Source organism: Elephas maximus, chromosome 2 (genome assembly GCF_024166365.1).
Source record: "Elephas maximus indicus isolate mEleMax1 chromosome 2, mEleMax1 primary haplotype, whole genome shotgun sequence".
NCBI lineage: Eukaryota > Metazoa > Chordata > Mammalia > Proboscidea > Elephantidae > Elephas > Elephas maximus.
The window spans coordinates 40,775,323-40,798,129 of NC_064820.1; the positions used below are offsets into that span (position 1 = coordinate 40,775,323).

At 40.2% G+C, this 22,807-nt stretch overlaps 1 protein-coding gene across 18 annotated transcripts in view; it reads left to right on the plus strand.

Moving 5' to 3' along the window:
* The first annotated feature begins 2,242 nt into the window (after nucleotides 1-2,242).
* The window catches only part of SPEF2 (sperm flagellar 2), a 219,227-nt gene continuing 198,662 nt past the window's right edge, over nucleotides 2,243-22,807 (plus strand). For 9 of the 18 annotated variants that reach the window (XR_007514398.1, XM_049862139.1, XM_049862149.1 and 6 more), the window contains exons 1-2: nucleotides 2,244-2,416; nucleotides 21,328-21,430. Coding sequence is in view for 16 of the 18 variants with exons in the window: in XM_049862139.1 (XP_049718096.1) it covers nucleotides 2,359-2,416; nucleotides 21,328-21,430 (161 nt within the window). In the remaining 2 variants the exon portion in view is untranslated. Of the gene's footprint in view, nucleotides 2,417-21,327; nucleotides 21,431-22,807 lie in introns of all 18 variants that reach the window. The other 9 variants (XM_049862190.1, XM_049862208.1, XM_049862218.1 and 6 more) reach the window with 3 other exon arrangements.

Below are 22,807 nucleotides of genomic sequence, written 5' to 3' on the forward strand. Positions count from 1 at the left end.
TCAAAGCTTTTGAAATACTATAAGCAAATCTGAGCTACTCAAAACTAAGCCAAACTGTAATGCAACGCCTAAATTCATATAGCATTTGTAGAGATAATGTGTTAAGAGAAAAGGAAAGAAACATTTGGTTAGCGTCTACTAGGGACCAGGCACTATTATATGCATATTCTCATTTAATCCTCACCACACTGTGAAATAAATACTGATGTCCTTATTTTACAGTTAAGGAAACTGAGGTTCAGAGAGCTTAACTGATTTCCCTAAAGTCAAAGAGCTAGCCAGATCAAAAGCAGACATCCAGACCTAGGTGTGTCTGGTTCCAAAGCATGAGCTTTATTGAGAGTGTAACATTCCAAATATGAAAAAAATGTTATAATCAGTTTTTAAAAGAATGTGTAAATTTTTCAATGGATTACATTTTCAGTAAACAGTAAAACTTTCCAATTTACCTAGTAACTTCAAAATAAGTATATAGTTCACTCTCGATTGTTTAGAGAAGAGAAATAGAGATTTGTATTTCAAATGACAGATAATGCATTATAAAGAAAACATCTTATTTGGTTTTATAATTGATAGGGTAGTTACAATTGGATGCAGGAGCCAGATATTCTAAAAAATTCATTACAAAATTATAATGAAGCTATGTCAAGAAGAGATGGAAAACTGTTCATTTTTAAATCATTTCTTTCTCATCCAACTGATTCCACATGGGAAAACAAACAAGTCATATGTTATGTTAATGCAAAACACCAATATCAACAGCATGAGAAGCCTTACCCAGAGCTGAGATTTCAATGGGAAGGCAATGAATTTAATATTCATTTGGAATGGCACCTAATTTGAAAATTTCAAGAGAAAACATACAGCAAAATGCATGTAATTTAGGCAGAGCTTGACATTTTCATCAATATTTTCATGTCAAGTCCTTTTCAAGTTGGTTGCTTTGGAAACGGAAATAAAAAATATCATCCCCTTTTTGAGAAATGAAGGACTTGGCCTTTTATTTTTTGGAAACTGTATCTTCATCTATCTAAATCCTATATGTAAGCTTCTTTTCCAAAATACCATACGGGCACATTATGGGTTAGGTTCCAAATATAAACACCACAAAGAACCCTTTGAAAGAAAAAACAAACAACCAAAGAGTTCCTTAGAGGTAGTCACTGCAGTATTTCACTTTGATGCGAGAAAACCAGCCCATATCTTCATGTTGTTTATGAGAGCAGGTATTTTCTTCCAGGGCTTCCAGGGATTTGGTGTTCTATCATCTACACCCTTCCTGAAAAGCAATTGTCTCAGCAATCTGGAAAACATTGATTTCAATTCCTCAGGTTCTACTGACTGAAATTAAAGCTGAGAACCTCTCACTAAACGCAGTACTAGTCATCAATTTAAATAAACTACCAGGTGACAACAAGCAGGCATGTCTCAGAGACCATTTCTAGGCACATAGCCAAAGGCTTTCCATCATGAAGTGTTTGCGATATGGATACAGCTTTATGAAATATATTCCCCAAGCTGTAGAGCCTTTTTAGACTCTTACAATCTTCCTAATGTGGGTAAATCCAAGATGAGACATTTACCCCTGTCTGCCAGTTTGTCATACTGTGGTGGCTTACATGTTGCTGTGATGTTGGAAGCTATATCACCAGTATTTCAAATACCAGCAAGGTCACCCAGGGTGGACAGGTTTCAGGGAAGTTTCCAGACTAAGACATTCTAGGAAGAAAGGCCTGGCAATTTACTTCCAAAATTAGCCAGCAAAAACCCTATGGGTCACAACAGAACATAATCCAACTCGCTTGCTTTGGACAAGTCATCAGGAGTCATAAATTTCTAGAGAAGGTCATCATGTTTGGTGAAGTAGAGGACCAACAACAGCAAACTGTAAATCAATGACAAAATTGCTGCCCTTAGAACAAGAACTTCAATATGAGTTTCTTTAAAAGACAACAAAAAATAAACCTTTCAATCAAAAAGCCCTTCCTTGTTCTTTCTACTTTTCTAAGAACCGCTTGCTCAGTCCATAAGCTTTCCTGCCTTGCTCCCTGCTCACCCACACCTTGCTCACTTCACTCAGTCCCCCTCAAGGCCCCCACTCCCGCCAACGCCCCTTCAGAGTCCTTTGGGCTTGAGTACATTTTGGTCTCACCCGCCAGCAGGGGGCAGTCCACGGTTTTCCGTCCTCTGCCTGTTGGGCTCTGGTGTCCCCTCTTCTCGGAACCTATCCCCCAGCTCCTCCTTAGATACGCTTCCTTAGCAACGGGTTGCCCTTGGCAACTGGAAGACGCAGGCCGGCGGGCGGGCCTCCCGCAGTGTTACCGGCACCTATTCGCTGTCTGAAGCGCTGTCTGAGCCATGTCGGAGATTTTGTGCCAGTGGCTCAACCAGGAGTTGAAAGTGTCCCAGACCGTGAGTGAGTGACCAAGGCCGGGGGCGAGCGGGAGGTGGGCGGGCGGGGCGCGGAAGCTGGAGCGCAGCGCGCTGCTGGAAGGCTGAGGGGAGGCGCGAGCTGCGCAGGTGGGGCTCCTGCCGGGCCGGGCAGCGTCGGAGAGTGGGGAGCCCCGCTCTGCACCGCCCCAGGCCGGCCCCCTGGCAGACCACCACCCGGCCGCCTCACATCCGCACTCCTCCGCTCCTGCGTTGCGCATCATCGCTGCGGGCCCAGCCCTTCAGGGTTTCTGACCTACTGTGTCGTTCTAAGCAATAGCTGGGTTAGGAAGACTCCTTTTGCTCAAACGGAGAGACGAGTTTATTGGTTTATTGGACTCTGTAGTCTGGTCTTGACATTGGCCCCTACGCATCATCAGAAGAATGGTGTTCGAGGCAACCAATGGCGCCTTAAAGCCAGGGTTCTTGTACCAGCTACCACACTATTACAAGTGTGCCCTGGGCAAGTTACAAGTTCTCTGAGTGTGTTTCCTCCAGTGTAAACTAAGTCCAATCATACTTTCTATGCCTTACTGCCAAGGTGGAAAAGGCGTGTCAAATGAGTTAATGCAGAATATGTTAACATGTATAAATATTTTTTTATAAATATTAGATATTTTTATAAATCTTAAATTTATCAAATTTAGCTATTTTTGCCCACTATTAGCTTTTGTCCCAAGCTGACTTTACTCACCAACCTGATTCCATCCTAATCATAAAGTTGCCACCCAAAGTTTCTATATCTAACACCACAGAGGCAATTTTACCCTCTGACAATTTCCGTGACAGCCTAGTAATGCTACCATAGCACTGCACTCCACCTCCACCTCTCTGATTTCTTCTGTAGTTCATTTTACAGCTGGTATGGTTTGTTTTGTGGCCTTCCTTATTCACTGTCTAGCTTTCTCATGCATATGAGGCAACTGAAAATAGTATAACTTGGGTCAGGGGCACCGTAGTCTTCAAAGTGATATTTTTGCTTTTTAACGCTTTAAAGAGGTCTTTTGCAGCAGATTTGCCCAATGCAGTACATCATTTGATTTTCTGACTGCTGCCTCCAAGGACGTTGATTGTGGGTCCAAGTAAACTGAAATCCTTGACAACTTCATCATTGTCTCCATTTATCATGATCTTGCGTATAGATCCAGTTGTAAGGATGTGAGCGCAAACCATCCCACGAACCAGTTGTGAGCACAAACCATTAAAAAAAAAAAAAAAAAAAACCACTGCTGTCGAGTCATTTCCAACCACAGCAACCCTATTTGTTGTTGTTGTTAGGTGTTGTTGTTAGTTAGTGTAAAGAAACACTGCCCAGTCCTGTGCTATGCCCACAATCGTTGTTATGCTCGAGCCCATTGTTGTAGCCACTGTGTCAGTCCATCTCATTGAGGGTCTTCCTCTTTTTCGTTGACCCTGTAATTTACCAAGCACGATGTCCTTCTCCAGCAACTGATCTCTCCTGCATGTCCAAAGTATGTAAGATGTAGTCTTGCCATCCTTGCTTCTAAGGAGCATTCTGGTTGTACTTTTTCCAAGACAGATTTCTTCATTCTTTTGCTGATGTCAGATGGATCCTGGCTTAAAGCAGAGAATACCAGAAGGATGTTTACCTGTGTGTTATTGACTATGCAAAGGCATTCAACTGTGTGGATCATAACAAACTATGGATAACACTGAGAAGAATGGGAATTCCAGAACACTTAATCATGCTCATGAGGAACCTTTACATAGATCAAGAGATAGTTGTTCTGACAGAACAAAGGGATACTGATTGGTTTAAAGTCAGGAAAGGTGTGCGTCAGGGTTGTATTCTTTCACCATACCTATTTAATCTGTATGCCGAACAAATAGTACGAGAAGCTGGACTATATGAAGAAGAACGGGCCATCAGGATTGGAGGAAGACTCATTAACAACCTGCGTCATGCAGATGATACAACCTTGCTTGCTGAAAGTGAAGAGGACTTGAAGCACTTACTGGTAAAGATCAAAGACCAGAGCCTTCAGTGTGGATTGCACCTCAACATAAGAAAACAAAAATCCTCACAACTGGACCAATGAGCAACATCATGAAAAACGGAGAAAAGATTGAAGTTGTAAAGGATTTCATTTGACTTGGATCCACAATCAACAGCCATGGAAGCAGCAGTCAAGAAATCAAAAGACGCATCGCATTGGGTAAATCTGCTGCAAAGGACCTCTTCAAAGTGTTGAAGAGTAAAGATGTCACCTTGAAGACTAAGGTGCGCCTGACCCAAGCCATGGTATTTTCAATTGCATCATATGCATGTGAAAGCTAGACAATGAATAAGGAAGACGGAAGAAGAGTTAACGCCTTTGAATTGTGGTGCTGGTAAAGAATATTGGATATACCATGGACTGCCAAAAAAACAAACAAATCAGTCTTAGAAGAAGTACAACCAGGATGCTCCTTAGAGGCAAGGATGGTCAGACTGCGTCTTACATACTTTGGACATGTTGTCAGGAGGGATCAGTCCCTGGAGAAGGACATCATACTTGGCAGAGTACAGGGTCAGCGGAAAAGAGAAAGCCCCTCAATGAGGTGGATTGACACAGTGGCTGCAACAACGAGCTCAAGTATAACAACGATTGTAAGGATGGCTCAGGACCGGGCAGTGTTTCGTTCTGTTGTGCATAGGGTGGCTATAAGTCGGAACAACAACAATAAATGTAATATAATTGTTAAAAGTAGTGTCTATAATATTATATGCTATTATTTAGTATGGAGCCCTGGTGGCACAGTGGTTAAGAACTTTAGCTGCTAACCAAAAAGCTGGCAGTTTGAATTCACCAACGCTCCTTGGAAACCTGTGGGGGCAGTTCTACTCTGTTCTGTAGGGTTGCTATGAGTTGGAATCGACTTGACAGCAACAGGTTTGGTGTGGCTTTATTAATTAGTATAATGTATAAACCAGTCATTGTGGCATAGATTGCAAACCACGGCAGCTCCATGTGTGTCATAGTAAAACTTTGCTCCATAGGGTTTCAATGGCTGAGTTTTCAGAAGCAGATCACCAGGTCTTTCTTCCGAGGTGCCTCTGGATAGACTCGAACCTCCAACCTTTTAGCTAGTAATTGAGTGCCTTAACCATTTGTACCACCCGGGGACTCTTATGTGTATATGTTGTTGTTGTTGTTAGGTGCCATCAAGTCGATTCTGACTAAAGACCTTATGTACAACAGGACAAAACAGTGCCCAGTCCTGAGACATCCTCACAATCTTCCATATGCTTGAACTGTTGTTGCAGCCACTGAGTCAATCCATCTCATTGAGGGTCTTCCTCCTTTTTGCTAACCCTCTACTTTACCAAGCGAAATGTCCTTCTCCAAGGACTGATGCCTCCTGATAACATGTCCAAAGTATGTGAGACAAAGTCTTGCCAACCTTGCTTCTAAGAAGCAATCAGACTGTACTTCTTCTAAGATTTTTTTCATTCTTCAGGCAGTCCACGGTATATTCAATATTCTTTGCCAACACCACAATTCAAAGGAGTCAATTATTCTTCAGTCTTCCTTATTCACTGTCCAGCTTTTGCATGCGTATGACGCTATTGATAATACCATGCCTTGGGTCAGGTGCACCTTAGTCTTCAAGGTGACACCTTTGCTTTTCAACACTTTACAGAGGTCAGAACCAACTTGAAGATGGTTTGGTTTTCTTTTTATGGTTATGCTTACAACTGGTTTGAGCACACAACCAGTTTGTGGTATGGTTTGTGCTCACATTCTCACAACTGGACCAGTAGGCAACATTCATGATAAATGGAGACAATATGGAAGTTGTCGAGGATTTCATTTTACCGGGACCCACAATCAACGCCCGTGGAAGCAGCAGTCAGGAAATCAAACAACATATTGCTTTGGGCAAATCTGCTGCCAAAGACCTCTTTAATTAAAATGTTAAAAAGCAAAGATATCATCTGAGGACTGGGGTGAGCCTTACTCAAGCCATGGTATTTTCATTCACATCGTATGTATGTGAAAGCAGGACAATGAAAAAGGAAGACTGAAGAAAAACTGGTACCTATGAATTATGGTCCTGGCAAAGAATATTGAATATACCACGGACTGCCAGAAGAACAAACAAATCTGTCTTGGAACAAGTACGACCAGAATGCTCCTTAGAAGGCAGGATCACAAGACTTCATCTCATGTATTTTGGGCATGTTATCAGGAGGGATCCATCCCTGGAGAAGGACATCATGCTTGGTAAAGTAGAGGTTCAGTGAAAAAGAGGAGGACCCTCAATGAGATGGATTGACGCAGTGGCTGCAACAACGGGCTCGAGCATAACCATGGTTGTGGGAATGGTAGGGCTAGGCAGTCTTTCCTTCTGTTATATACAGGGTCACTACGAATCTGAACCGACTTGACGGCACCTAGCAACAGCGACAACATGGTTTGTGCTCAAGGCAAGGGGCTTTCAGTGCAAATCATTTCAATCTGTTTTCCCAGAAGCACTCTTGTGTAATCCTAACTTTCTACCAGAGGACAACGGTGCCAGCCCCAACTTAGGTCATTCCACAGACATTGCTAGACCAGTAGTAGTGTTTCTGCAGGGTTTTGCAATATGTTTATTATCATCATGAGAATCTTTAACATTCAGCGCCTCAAGTTGCCTTTCTTGAGACATAAAACCAGGACTATCTTCTTTGCCAAACCACCATCCACACACTCACTGTTAGCTGCGATAAATTCTCTCCCAGGGCTGTGTGATTATCCTATTGTGTCCCTGACTGCCTCTCTCCTAGAATATGATGCTAAACTCAGGACAATATTTAGCATTTTTCTTTGCTCACACCTGTCTCACCACAAGAGCCAAAATGCAATATCATACCCTTAAGTTTTATTGCTCCAAAGGAAGGAAAAAATAGTTCCAGATTGTTTAATTTAATTTGGTTCCCTTATTTGATTAGTAAAAACCACACCCTTTGCGTAAGTCCCCAGGGTTCTATTGCAGATTGAAACACTTTTGGGAACAGTATATAAAATTAATAAGAAACATAAAAACAGTAGTATGCTATTACAATTTTAATCAATTTGGGGAATTTTGGTTTTGAGAGGGGAGAAAGGAATTCCTTCATTCTGTAAGCATCAAAAAACTGAAGACTTTTTAAGTAAGGATTTTAACAAGGTAAGCCATGAATGGAAAATCCCCAGTGTCTGCTTCCCTGAAGTGTAAATCTGGAAGCTGTTAGCAGAGACACCCTGCCTACTGCACTATTCTGCATCCCATTCACTAGCAATACATATTCATTTCTTGGTCCCAACTTCTAAGAGTATGCTAAGGGGAGAGACAGTCCCCGAGGTAACCAAACTCTACATTATAAAAGGCTTTGCAGAAGGCAGGGAAGACATTTAGTTGTGTTTGGAAACCAGATAGCTGCCTGTGCACCTGATGCAGCACACTGCCTGGAGTTGATGCTATCCCTAGATAAGCCATTCCATGGTGCAAGGGACGCTTTTGGATGGTTTCCAGAAATCATCCAGAGGTTTGTCAATGGCTGCAGCCTCTGGGAAGCAATATGGCAATCTGGGTAAGACGTTTTAAGAGCATGGACTTTGTAGGCAGACCACCTGGGTATGAGCCTCTTATCTGCCACTTACTACCTAGTAACTTTGGGCAAGTTATTTAAACTCTCAAATCTCTTATCCACCAATAGTAACTAATTACCTTGGGCAGGTTATATACCTTAATTTCATCATTCTTAAAATAGAGGTAATAACATCTCATAGGGTTGTGTCAAGATTAAATGAGATAATATATGTGAAGCATTTAGAAAAGTTCCTGAGAGGTAATTAATGCCAAATCTCATTTTTCAGAATTGATCATACAAAAAAAAAAAAAAAAGCACCAATATGCAAGAATATTTGAATAAGGATGCTTATTGGCACATGGATTGTAGTGGCAAAAAAATGGTCTAAATATCCTTTAATAGCACAATGCTTGGCTAAATGAGGGTGTATTCCTACTAGAAAGAAAGACCTAGTGATCTACTTCCAAAAACTAGTCAATGAAAACCCTATGGATCCTGACAGAATGTTTTCTGATATAATGCTGGAAGATGAGCAAAACAATAGCCACAACAATAGACTTAAGCATACCAATGATCATGAAAATAGTGCAGGCCTGGGCAAGGACCTATATATACCCTGAGCAGCGAGAATAATAATTGTGTATTCTAAGGAGAGTATGAAATGTGATTGCAAATGGTGCCTGACATGTAGTAGATGCTCGACAATTATTATTTCAACTGATTTTCTGTCTCTCATTTTAGAATAATGCAAGGCTTGCTTGTCATATAGTGGGCACTTAGTAAATAATTGTTTATTGCTCGAGAGTATATGAGTAAGGCAAAAGTGGACTAAAGACTGTTTTAAACTGAGCCTTATGGATTTGTTCATCTTGAGAAGGTCACCGTGGTACTTTGCTCCTCAGCTTTATGACTTTAGAAGCTCTGTTTTATTACTTTAAGCAAGTTCTTAGGAATTGTTTTACACTAACTGAAATTACATTCTGATGATTTTGTAAGCCAGGGTACCAGTTTATCATGGGCTGAAGGAAAGCAGAATAACATATTCACAATTGAACATAAACGCTTTCTTGGTGGGCTGGTATGCTCAGGAGATAAGCAAATTTATAAATCAGACTGTGGCCTATTGACAATCATAATTGTTGCTGTTAAGTACTATCAAGTCGATTTTCAACTCACAGCATCCTCATGTGGCAGAGTAGAGCTGCCCCATAGGGTTTTCTTAGCTGTAATCTTTACAGAAGCAGATCTCCAGGTCTTTCTCCCAAGGGGCTGCTGGTTTGGTTTGAACCACCAACCTTTTGGTTAGCAGCTAAGCACTTAACTGTTGTACCACCAGGGCTCCTAATTGTAAATTAGATGTCAACAAAAGAATACTCAAATCAAGCTAATATTTTATGTGCTTTACTTTTCTGCTCCGGAGATATTTTATGAAGAAAGCAGTGACAGGCTGTTAGAATCAGAATCCCTTCCTCCTAGAGAGTGGTTGGGGAAGCCACACCGAGCAGTGTTGTTTCCCAGCATTACTTCTGCTACAAAAATCTCCTGGAATTACAGTATTTGTGACTTCTTCTATTGTATCATACATCTATTCTGAATAAGGTTAATTACTGTGTGCCACAATTATACTGTACATGATATTTAAACATTTTAAATAGCACATTTTTGTGAGTTTTAAGAGATATTCTAGGTCTCTTGCTAATTAGGTTTTTTTTTTTTTTTTCCTGAGTGGGGCTTTCAGGTGGCTCATCTTGTCCTTTTATAATAACTCTTAGAAGTTTTTGTTTTGAAGAGTGACACTTTCTATCCTTTTCCCCAAATTTTAAGGGCATACTTTATTAGGGTCTCCTTGTATAAAATCTATACTTTGTCGGTTAAATCTTATATCCAGGCCTTTTCAGAAGTATCAAATTGTATTTTAAGAAAGGAATACAAAAAAAAAACAAAAAACAAACCCATTGCTACCGAGTTGGTTTCCGACTCATAGCGACCCTATAGGACAGAGCAGAACTGCCCCATAGGGTTTCCAAGGAGCGGCTGTTGGATTCAAACTGCCAGCCTTTGGTTTGCAACCAAACGCTTAACCACTGTGCCATCTGGGCTCCCAAAAAAGTGATGTCAAAATATCCTATTAAGTATTTATTTCTACACAGTACTTTATTGTGGGGACCTTTCTATTCCCCTGTGGCCTTACCATCTCATAGAATCATAAAACTTTAGATCTGAAAAGGTGTCTGAGACTTCATTTAATTTAACTTCTTCTTTGGCAGATGTAAGATTAAACCAGATATGTGTAGAGATTCTTTAGGGTTATGCAGCTAGGTAGTGGCACATTGGAATAGATTCATTGGTTTTAAAACTGGGTGCCATCAAACCACCCAAAATGAGTCTCAGACTTCAGCCCTCAAGGTTGTTAGAAAACATATTGCTTCTGATGTATCACAACGGATTTCCAATATTTCCAGGCTATCTCAACAGCATTTTTCTTGATTGAAACTTGACTTTTGATGATTAGAAGTTAAGACAGCAAATTTAATAGTAGATGGCTATTGTGTAAATCAAGGTCAAAACTTTCACATCTGAAGTTCCAAGAAAAGAATGACACCCAGTCTTTTAACCATTCAACAGTGTAATAGTATAGCAATTGCGATTTAGTTTCAGGTAGTTAATCTTCTTGAGAACTATGATAAAACTGTCAAAGGATGAAATTATAAAGGTTGATCATCCTCTTCTTACATCGTAGAGAAAGAATTTGTCAATGCTCTCCAGACAAAGACACACCTGTAGTTGAACAAAGTTGGGTTTATTGACTTGTTTCAATGAGAGAGAGCTCATACCATGGGAAAACTGGGGGATGTCTCAATAAGAAGGCTTCAGAAAGTGACCATTGTAGCATTTGAACTTAATTAGGTGATTTTTGGGGAGAGTTCAAGGAAGTAGTGCTTTGCTCTGAATTAGATCCTGTCAAGAAGCATTGGCAATTATATGGTTCGGTATCTTAATAAATCTTATCTAAAAGGTGGGATGGATGAAATAAGGTGAAGCCATGATTGGTAAAGAAGTAGCAATCACTCATATTATGAATGGGTGATGTTTGGTCATTTCTGTGGTTTGGACAATAGTCTTGTTTTTGTCTGAGTTTAGATGTGAGTAGAGTGATTTTGTCTTGATTCAGAAGGGTCAGAGTAGCCTTATCTGAAGTTGGTGTGCTATGCGATTGTTAATGTTCAGGAGGAGAATGCCAAGGCTAGCTGTGAAAGCCAGGCCAGCACTGAGCAACACCCAAACACTACCAGGCCAGCTCTCAGGTATCCGTGGCTGCTTTTCTCTCTCTCAAGTAAAAGCACATTTGCTCGGCTTTTTAAATGTGGTTGATAATGTAGGAGTTCCTAGGGGGTGCAAATGGTTGAATGCTCTACTACTAGTCAAGGGTTGGCGGTTCAAAGCCACCCAGAGGCATGTTGGAAGACAGGCCTGACAATCAGCTTCTGAAAGGTCACAGCCTTGAAAACTCTGTGGAGTAGTTCTAAACACATGGGGTTACCATGAGTCAGAATTGTCTCCATGGTAACTAACAACAACAACAATGTAGGTTACGTCTTTGCTATTTTAGTAAATGAGTAGCAAAGGCCAGTGAGTCATGGAGTAGGAGAGGTCGGTCTACAAACCCTTATCTCTAATTTCAAAATCTGAAAACCAAAAGTTTGTCCTTCTACTGTTTGGCAGTAAAATCTGACCAGAACGTCTATGAGGTTATATTTAGTCTTTATTTATGCCAGTCAATATGAATTTTTAAATGTTTTGCTGTTGAAATATAACTGTTTGATTATGGTGTGCTTTCACAGTCTGGTAGAGGAGTTGTAACCCATCTAGCTCCAAGGGTGGGCCTGTATCTGAATTAAACGACAGCGTCAAATATTTCCTTCCTGAGTACTGAATTACCTTTGAAACAAGGATACTTGTACTTTAGAAAAAAAAGAAAAAACCCGTTACTGTCAAGTCCATTCCAACTCGTAGCAACCCTGTAGGACAGCAGAGAACTACCCCATAGGGTTTCCAAGGCTGTAATCATTACAGAAGCAGATTGTCACATCTTTCTCCTGCAGAGCGTCTGGTGAGTTCAAACCGCCAACCTTTCAGTTGGCGGCCAAGTGCTTAACAACTACACCAGCAAGGCTCCTTCATTTGTACTTTAATTTGTACTTTAGGATCTATTAATTGAGCTTACAAATTGTGCAGTTAATATGACTTACTCTGGTGGCGCAATGGTTAAGCAATTGTCTGCTAGCTGCAAGGTCATTGCTTTGAACTTACTAGCTGCTCCGTGAAGAAGGATGTGGCAGTCTGCTTCTGTAAAGATTTACAGCCTTCAAAACCCTACTCTGTCCTATAGGGTCATTAGGAGTTGAAATTGACAGAACGGTAATGGGTTTGGCTTTTTTTGTTTTTAAACTCTTAAATTAGGAGGCAGTAATAACAACAAGGAAACCCTGGTGGTGTAGTGGGTAAGAGCTATGGCTGCTAAGCAAAAGGTTGCAGTTCGAATCCACCAAGCACTCCTTGGAAACTCTATGGGGCAGTCCTACTCTATCCTATAGGATTGCTATGAGTTGGAATTGACTCGATGGCAATGGGTCTGATTTTGTTTCTTCTTTTTTAATAATAACAAGGAGTCTCTAGGTGGTGCAAATGGTTAAGTGCTTGACTACTAGCAGAAAGGTCAGTGGTTCAAATCCACCCAGAGGTGCCTCAAGAGACAAACTTGGTGATCTGCTCCCGAAAGGTCACAGTCTTGAAAAGCCTAGCAGTTCTATTGTGCACACTTGGGGTCACCATGAGTCAGAATTGACTCCACAGCAACTAACAACAACATCAACAATAATAACGTAGGTCCGTGAGCGTTGCACACCGTCTGCTCTTGATTTCTAACCTCAGAGTTGGTGATTTGAACCTACCCAGTAGTGCCACAGAAGAAAGGCCTGGCAATCTGCTTCCATAAAGATTATAGCCAAGAAAACCCCATGGAGCAGTTCTCCTCTGTAACACTTGGAATCGACTCCACAGCAAATGGGACGTAATAATGAAGTTCCGGTTGTTGTTGTCGTTGGGTGCTATCCAGTGGACTCCGGTTCATAGTGACCCTATGTACAACATAACGAAACACTGCTGGGTCCCAGATGGTTGCTAATCTAAAGATTGTTGGTTCAGACCCACCTTGATACACCTTGGAAAAAGGGCCTGGGCATCTACCTCTGAAAAATCAGCCATTGAAAGCGCTATGGAGCACAGTTCTACTCTGACACACATGGGGTTGCCATGAGTTACAGTCAACTTGATAGCAACTGGTACCTAATAATAACAATAAAAATTGTCACAGAACACAGAGTATATGTGCCAGGCATTATGCTAAGCATTTATCATATGATATCTAATTTAACTCTTAAAACAATTCTTATGAGGCAGAACCCATCACCTTCCCTCTTTTACACATGATGAACTATGGCTATATAGTTGTCCTTGGTCCAGAGGCTTCTAAATGAGCAAGGAGTCAAACTCAGATAATTTTTTCCAGAGCCCATGCTCTCCTTGGTATCCTTTGAAAGGTAGAGTGCGTATCTCCTGTATGTGCTTTCTCCAGATGGCTCTGGGCCATTTTGGTAGAGAAGCACCTTAAACCATTTCACCTACTTTCTGAGCCTAATACATACCCTTCAAGAAGGCCTATATCAAAGATTTTAGCAAAAGAAAACTTTAATGATGGAAACCAGAAATGTGGCTTGGAAATTTGGAGAAACGGTTAAGTTGTTCTAGACAACCTCAGTCCTGCATGAAAATCACTTTAGGGGCAGGATGAAGATTGTCACTGGGCCCCCAAGATTCAGTTATTTCTCATGTTCATTCATTATTCTTTGTCCTAAAGTGAACTTGCGTATTCATCCCCATTGTTGTTGTTGTTAGGTGTCACTGAGTCGGTTCTGACACATAGTGACCCCATGTACAACAGAATGAAACACTGCCCAGTCCTGTGCCATCCCCACAATTGTTGCAGCCACTGAGTTAGCCCATCTCGTTGAGGGTCTTCCTCTTTTTTGCTTTACCAAGCATGATGTCCTTCTCCAGGGACTGATCCCTCCTGATAACATGTCCAAAGTAAATGAAACGTAATCTTGCCATCTTTGCTTCTGAGGAGCATTCTGGTTGTACTTCTTCCGAGACAGATTTGTTCATTCCTTTGGCAGTCCATGGTATATTCAATATTCTTCTCTAACATCACAATTCAAAGACGTCAATTCTTCGGTCTTCTTTATTCATTGTCCAGCTTTCACATGCATAGAAGGTGATTGAAAACGCCATGACTTGGGTCAGGCATACCTTAGTCTTCAAGGTGACATCTTTGCTTTTCAACACTTTAAAAGAGTTCTTTTAAAGCAGCAGATTTGTCCAGTGCAATGCATCTTTTGATTTCTTGACTGCTTCTTCCATGAGTGTTGATTGCGGATCCAAGTAAAATGAAATCCTTGACAACGTCAATCTTCTCCCTGTTTATGATGATGTTGCTTATTGGTCCAGTTGTGAGGATTTTTTTTGTGTGTGTGTGTGTGTTGAGGTGTAATCCATGCTGAAAGCTGTGGACTTTGATATTCATCAGTAATTGTTTCAAGCCCACTTAACTTTCAGCAAGCAAGGTTGTGTCATCTACATAAGGCATGTTGTTAATGAGTCTTCCTCCAACCCTGATGCCCCGTTCTTCATATAGTCCACCTTCTCGAATTATTTGCTCAGCATACAGATTGAATAGGTATGATGAAAGGATACAACCCTGACATACACCTTTCCAGACTTGAAGCCATGCAGTATCCCCTTGTTCTGTTCGAACAACTGCTTCTTGATCTATGTACAGGTTCCTCATGAGCACAATTAAATGTTCTGGAATTCCCATTCTTCCTAGTGTTATCCATAATTTTTTATGATCCATGTGGTTGAATGTCTTTGCATAGTCAGTAAAACACAGGTGAATGTCTTTCTGGTGTTCTTTGCTTTCATCCAGGATCCATCTGACATCAGGAGTGATATCCCTGGTTCCATGTCCTCTTCTGAATCTGGCTTGAATTTCTGTTGATATACTCCTGCTGCTGCTTTTAAATGATCTCAAGCAAAAATTTACTTGAGTGTGATGTAATGATATTGTTCAATAATTTCGGCATTCAGTGGGATTACCTTTCTTGGGAATAGGCATAAATATGGATCTCTTCCAGTCAGTTGGCGAGGTAACTGTCTTCCAAATTTCTTGGCATAGACAAGTGAGCACTTCCAGCACTGCATCCATTTGTTGAAACATTCCTGAAGCCTTGTTTTTCACCAATGCCTTCAGTGCAACTTGGGACTTCTTCCTTCAGTACCACTGGTTCCTGCTTATATGGTACCTCCTGAAATGGTTGGACATCGACCAATTCTTTTTGGTACAGTGACTCTGTGTATTCCTTCCATCTTCTTTTGATGCTTCCTGAATCTTTTAATATTTTTGCCGTAGAATCCTTCACTATTGCAACTCAAGGCTTGAATTTTTTCTTCAGTTCTTTCAGCTTGAGAAATGCAGGGCATGTTCTTCCCTTTTGGTTTTCCATCTCCAGCTCTTTGCACATGTCATTATAATACTTTACTTTGTCTTCTTGAACTGCCCTTTGAAATCTTCTTTTCAGCTCTTTTACTTCATCATTTCTTCCTTTCGCTGTAGCTACTCAATGTTCAAGAGCAAGTTTCAGAGTCTCTTCTGACATCCATTTTGGTCTTTTCTTTCTTTCCTGTCTTTTTAATGACCTCTTGCTTTCTTCATGTATCATGTTCTATGTATCATGTCCTTGATGTCATTCTACAACTTGTCTGGTCTTTGATCATTAGTGTTCAGTGTGTCAGATCTATTCTTGAGATGGTCTCTAAATTCAGGTAGGATATACCCAAGGTCATACTTTGGCTTTCATGAATTTGTTCTAATTTTCTTCAGTTTCAACTTGAACTTGTATATGAGCAATTGATGATCTCTTCCACAGTCGGCCCCTGGCCTTGTTCTGACTGATGATATTGAACTTTTCCATCATCTCTTTCCACAGATGTAGTCGATTCGATTTCTGTGTTTTCCATCTGGTGAGGTCCATGTGTATAATTGTCGTTTATGTTGGTGAAAAAAGGTATTTGCAATAAACTGTTGGTCTTGCGAAATTCTATCATGCGATCTCTGGCATCATTTCTATCACCAAGGCCATATTTTTCAGCTACTGATCCTTCTTATTTGTTTCCAACTTTTGCATTCCAATCACTAGTAATTATCAGTGCATCCTGACTGCATGTTTGATCAATTTCAGGCTGCAGAAACTAGTAAAAATCTTCGATTTCTTCATCTGTGGCCTTAGTGGTTGGTGCGTAAATTTGAATAATGGTCCTATTAACTGGTCTTCCTTGTAGGTGTATGGATATTATCCTATCACTGACAGTGTTGTACTTTAGGGTAGATCTTGAAATGTTCTTTTTGACGATGAATGCAGTGCCATTCCTCTTCAAGTTGTCATTACCGGCATAGTAGAGCAGATGACTATCTGATTCAAAGTGGCCAATGTCAGTCCGCTTCAGCTCGCTAATGCCTAGGATATTGATATTTATGGGTTCCATTTCATTTTTGATGATTTCCGGTATTCCTAGAGTCATACTTTGTACATTCCACGTTCCAGTTATTAATGGATGTTTGCAGCTGTTTCTTCTCATTTTGAGTCATGCCACATCAGCAAATGAAGGTCCAAAAAACTTGACTCCATCCACGTTGTTAAGGCCGACTTTCCTTTGAGGAGGCAGCTCTTCCTCAATTGTCTTTTGAGTGCCTTCCAACCTAGGGGGCTCATCTTCTGGCACTATATCAAATAGTGTTCCAGTGTTATTCACAAGGTTTTCACTGGCTGATTCTTTTCAGAAATAGCCTGCCGGGTCCTTCTTCCTAATCTGTCTTAGTCTGGAAGCTCAGCTGAAACCTGTCCATTGTGGTTGACCCTGCTGGTGTCTGAATACCAGTGGCATGGCTTCCAGTATCACAGCAACATGGAAGCCCCCACGGTATGACAAACTAACAGACAAGTGGGGGTTTATCCCCATAGGAAACTGCAGTAGTTTAGTGCAAATTAACTTAGAGTTGGCCATTGTGAAATTAGACACAGTATTAGGCAACAGTTAGCGGGAAGAAAAATATGATAAAACAAAGGGGAAAAAAATCTTTCTCTTGCTTTTTCTTTTTTCTTACTCTCTTTCTTTCTCTCTCTCTTATCCCTTTCCATCTCCCTCCCTCTCTGTCTCTCTGGCTTCTTATCTATCTTCTCATGTTATACATTCCTGTCTTATATCCTTTTTCTTCATCTGTTTCATTCTTTGTCTAATTTTCTGCACGTCTAATTTCCCCCATGCTTCCCCTTTTCTGTTTTTGTCATTTGCTATAGTTCTTCCCTCATTTTTCTCTTTTCTGCGGAGGTAGCACACAGTAAGTCTGAAGTGTCCTATTCGTTAAAAGCTGCAGATGGATGTTTTGTATTTACTTATTTGTTGTAAACTACGCTGACAATGAAATATACAACTGATTGTCCTTCTTTGAACTTTATATCCATGTGGTTGTTAGCTGCCTGACTCCTAGTGATCCCATTCGTAATGGAACAAGGTGCTGCCCAGTCGGCACCATCAGATAGGACTGTTGTGGTCTGTAGGGTTTTTTTTGGCTGATTTTCAGAAGTAGATCTCCAGGCCTTTCTTCCTTGGCTGACTTAATTTGGAATCTCCACTGAAACTTGTTCTGAATCCTAACAATATGCAAGCCTCCACTACAGACTGGTGGTGGCTGTACAGGAGGTGCATTGGCCAGCAATCGAACCCTGGCCTCCCACATGGAGGAGAGAATTCTACTGCTGAACCACCAATGTCTCCTACCTTCTAAATGTTGTTGTTATTAGGTGCCATCAGAGTTAGTTATGATTCATAGTGACCCTATGTACAGCAGAACAAAACACTGCATGGCCCTGGGCCATCCACACAACTCATTGCTATGTTTGAGCCCATTTTTGTACCACCGTGTCAATTGATCTCGTTGAAGGTCTTCCTCTTTTTTGCTGACCCTCTAGTCTACCAAGCATGATGTCCTTCTCCAGGGACTGGTCCCTCCTGATAACAGGTCCAGAGTATCTGAGATGAAGTCTCACCATCCTCCGTTCTGTGGAGCATTCTGGCTGTACTTGTTCCAAGACAGATTTGTTAGTTCTTCTGGCAGTCCATGGTATATTCAGTATTCTTCACCAATACCATAATTCAAAGGCATCAATTCTTCTTAGGTCTTCCTTATTCATTGTCCAACTTTTGTATGCATATGAGTCAATTGAAAATACCATGGCTTGGGTCAGGCACACTTTAGTTCTCAAAATGACATCTTTGCTTTTTAGGACTTTAAAGAGGTCTTCTGCAGCAGATGTGCCCAATGCAATACATCTTTTGATTTCTTGAGTGCCCCTTCCATGGGTGTTGATTGTGGATCCAAGTAAAATGTAACCCTTGACAACTTCAATCTTTTCTCTGTTTTTCATAATGTTGCTTATTGGGTCCAGTCGTGAAGATTTTTGTTTTTTTTATGTTGATGTGCAATTCATATTGAAGGTTTTAGACTTTGATCTTCCTTAGTAGGTACTTCAAGTCCTCTTCACTTTCAGTAAGCAAGGTTATGTCATCTGCATATCACAGGTTGTTAATGAGTCCTCATCCAATGCTGATGCTGTGTTCTTTTTCATATAGTCCATCTTCTCTGATTATTTGCTCAGCATGCAGGTTGAATAAGTATGGTGAAAGGATACAACCCTGACACATACCTTTCCTCATTTTAAACCATGCAGTGTCCCCTTGTTCTGTTTGAGTGACTGCCTCTTGGTCTATGTACAGTTTCCACATGAGCACAATTAAGTGTTTTGGAATTTCCATTCTTCACAATAATGTTATGCATAATTCGTTATGACTGGCAACCTTCTAAATAGTAGGCATTAAATTAAACCACATGGATTCAAGGAAATACTATTAGCTAGTATTTGTTGAGTACTTACCATGGGCCTGGGACCGTTCTGTTTTCCATTTAATGATTTATTATTCTTCACAAGACCTGTGAGAAGCCGGGGAGCTCACCCTGAGTAGGTCATGTCAAGGGGAACAATTGGCATATTTTTTATTTAGCTACCTGCATTATTGGATTGATTCAACCCAAGAATTGGGCTATTATTCAAAATATAAAATATTTTAAGAGGGAACATTGGGAAATCTTTGAATAAAATTGCACCCTGGTGTTAGATTTGCAAAGATTCTTAATCTTATGATAATATGTGGCCTTCTGAGTGAAATCTTTGCATAATGGTCTTCACAGCAGTCTACCTCACCCTGCCTGCCCCAGCAGCCACATAATCAAGGATCAATTCTACACATCATGAAGTGTGAAGAAATGCTATTTCTTCATATTCAATTCGCCACTTTATCATTATTGTTGTTGTTGTTAGACTCCATCAAGTCAATTTTTGACTCATAGCGACCCCATGGGACAAAGTACAACTGTCCCAAAGAGTTTTCTAGGCTGTAATCTTGATGGGAGCAGACCCCAGGTCTTTCTTCTGAGAAATTGCTGTGTGAGTTTCAACCTTTTGGTTAGTAGCCTAGTGCTTAACCATTGTGCCACCGGGGCTCCTCTGTCAAATAGAAAAAAGGAGGAAAATCTGATAAGTTTGAGATTGTGATATCACAATGATGTATAGTGTTTTGACTTTTTGCCTCAAGGACCTGGATAGAAACACGTAGAAATTTCTAGAGGATTTTGAAATGATTTGGGAGATGATGGTTTTGGCCACTGATGATACAATTTATTTTGTATAAATTCACAATTATTTTGTCCTTGAATATCATGGAACATTATAGCCTTCACTGCATTAAAAAAAAAAAAAAGTGTGTGTGTGTGTGTGTTCCAAAACTAAGGAGGGATCAAAGAATTTTTTTAAGAAAGCAAATTTCATTTAACTTTTTTTTTTCAAATTTTCTGCACTTGCTATATGTACCCACTGTGTTGCAGCTACCAAGCAAATCTCATATATTACTTCGAATCCTTAAAATACCTCTCCCAGACGGATACTATTATATCTGTTTTAGAGATGAGGGAACTGAAACTCAGAAGGTTAAGCAGATTGCCAAGGTTTGCAAAGTTAGTAAGGAATGGAGCCAAGATTCTAACCAGGGGTTTGAACTGGTTCGTTCTCATTCGACCCCCTGCTGAGAATTTGCATTTCCACCCCAGATACACTGAATCAGAATCTACATTTTAACAAGATACCCAGATGATTCTTATGTACTTGCGTCTCTACCCCAGATATACTGAAATCTTAAAATGTACGTTCTGATTCAGTATATCTGGGTGAAAATGTGAATTCTCAGCAGGGGATTAATCTGGACACACCAGTTTGAAGCCCTGATTCTAACCTACAACCTTCTGGCTCCAAAACCTGCAACCTTTCCTCTGGACCATCTCCATCATAGCACAGAACTACAATTGGCCCAAAATAACACCTCTGAACCACTAAGGAAAAGCTTGATGACATTCAGTAGGCCTTATTTAAGAAGGTGTAAAAGGCTAAAATTAAATCTTAAGATTAAAAAAAATCGTACCTCACTTGCCCAGAATATGCTATCATCACCCATAGGTTGCAGGAATAACTGAGATATTAGAGTGTAATTTTGTAAAATATCAGTTTTAGAGCTAAAGTTATTTATAAGTTTTATTGGCTATGTTTTGTTTATTTTAAGCAAAGATTTTCTTTTCTTTCAAAGTTTCATGTTACCAAGTGTTGATTTACACCTCTTTTGCATCTTTATGTCTATTGTAAAACTTCATTGTTTTCCTTTTGATTATTAAAAAATAGTTGTTTTTAGAAATATTTTATGTCATGTACAGTTCAAGTTACATTATGGAATTTTGATTTTGTTCGTACCTAATGAGAATATATAAGTCCTATGTGCAACAATGGAAACCCTGGTGGTGTACTGGTTAAGTGGCTGCTAACTAAGAGGTCGGCAGTTCAAATCCACCAGGCACCCCTTAGAAACTCTATGGGGCAGTTCTACTCTGTCCTATAGGGTCGCTATGAGTTGGAATCCACTTGATGGCAACAGGTATGGTTTGGTTTTATATGCAACAAGATAGGGTCACTCTGAGTCAGAATCGACTCGATGGCAATGGGTTTGTTTGTGTTTTTATGTGCAACATTGTATTTACTTTTATATCTCAATGTTTTAAAATTCAGGTCCCAAGTCGTTTGCAAAGGCATTTTCCAGTGGCTATCTAATTGGAGAAGTTCTTCATAAGTTTGAACTTCAGGATGATTTTCCAGAATTTTCAGAAAGCAGGTTAGTGAGATTATTCTTTACTTTTAAAAAAGGTTAATTCCTTTGACATTTAGAATATCTTAGTCTCCAAAGTTACCTTTAAAGAATCATCAGTCATAAGATCTCTTCCAAACCTAAACCAGCCAAGCAGACCGTGGCTATGGAAATCGTTGCTTCCTCATGTATTGTCTGTTGTCCAGGACAAAAGGGAGCATGTTATATGGTTGCAGCAAGACCTCATTTCCAGGTGGGATCCATTTAAACCGGCAACCTTCAGCCAGATTTCTTGCATTAATGGGTTCTTCCTTCTTTCAAGTGATGTGAAACAGCATGTAGTGTCCTGGGTGGCTGTTATAGCAGGACTAGGTGAGAAATACCACAAGTAGATGGCTTTAACAAAGAGAAATTTATTTCCTCACATTAAGTAGGCTAAAAGTCCAAATTCAGGGCGTTGGTTTCAAGGGAAGGCTTTCTCTCTCTCTGTCAGCTCTGGAGGAAGGCCTTTGTCCTCAGTCTTCCCCGGGTCAAGGAGGTTCTCAGGTGCAAGGACCCTGTATCCAAAGGATGCGCCAGCTCCCGGTGCTGCTTTCTTGGTGGTATGAGGTCGACCTGTCTCTCTGCTTGCTTCTGTCTTTTATATCTCAAGAGACTGCCTCAAGACACAGTCCAATCCTGTAGGTTGAGTCCTGCCTCACTAACACAAAAGCCACCCATACGCCCTCATTAACACCGTAGAGGCAGGATTTACAACATAGAGGAAAATCACACAATACTGGGAATGATGGCCCAGCCCAACTGATACACACATTTTGGGGGGGACATAATTCAATCCATGACAGTGGCCAATTAATATTCCCTATTTTAAAAATATAAAATAGAACTTAGCTAATACAAATATCCAAGGAGCGCCTGGCTTAATAGAAATATCCATAATGTTCTTTTTATTTTAGCAGCTTTGATGAGTTATAGTTCACAAACTATAAAATTTACCATATAAAAGTGTACAACTCAGTGGTTTTAGTATATTCCCATACTTCATAACCATCATCACTAAGTTTAAAAAATTTTCATCACCCTAAAACAAATCTGTACTCATTGGTAGCATCTCCCTCTTCTCCCTTCCTTAGCCCTTGGAACCTGCTAATCTATTTTCTGTTTCCGTGGATTTGCTTATTCTATAATGTCATTGAATCAAACAATATGTGGTCTTTTGTGACTGACTTCTTGTACTTAGCATAATATTTTCAAGGTTCATCTATGTTGTAGTGTGTGTATCAGTACATCTTTATTTTTATTCATTGCCAAATAATTTCAATAATATTGATATACAACATTTTGTTTATCCATTCGTCATTTGATGGACATTTGAGTTTATTCTACTTTTTGGCTATTATGAAT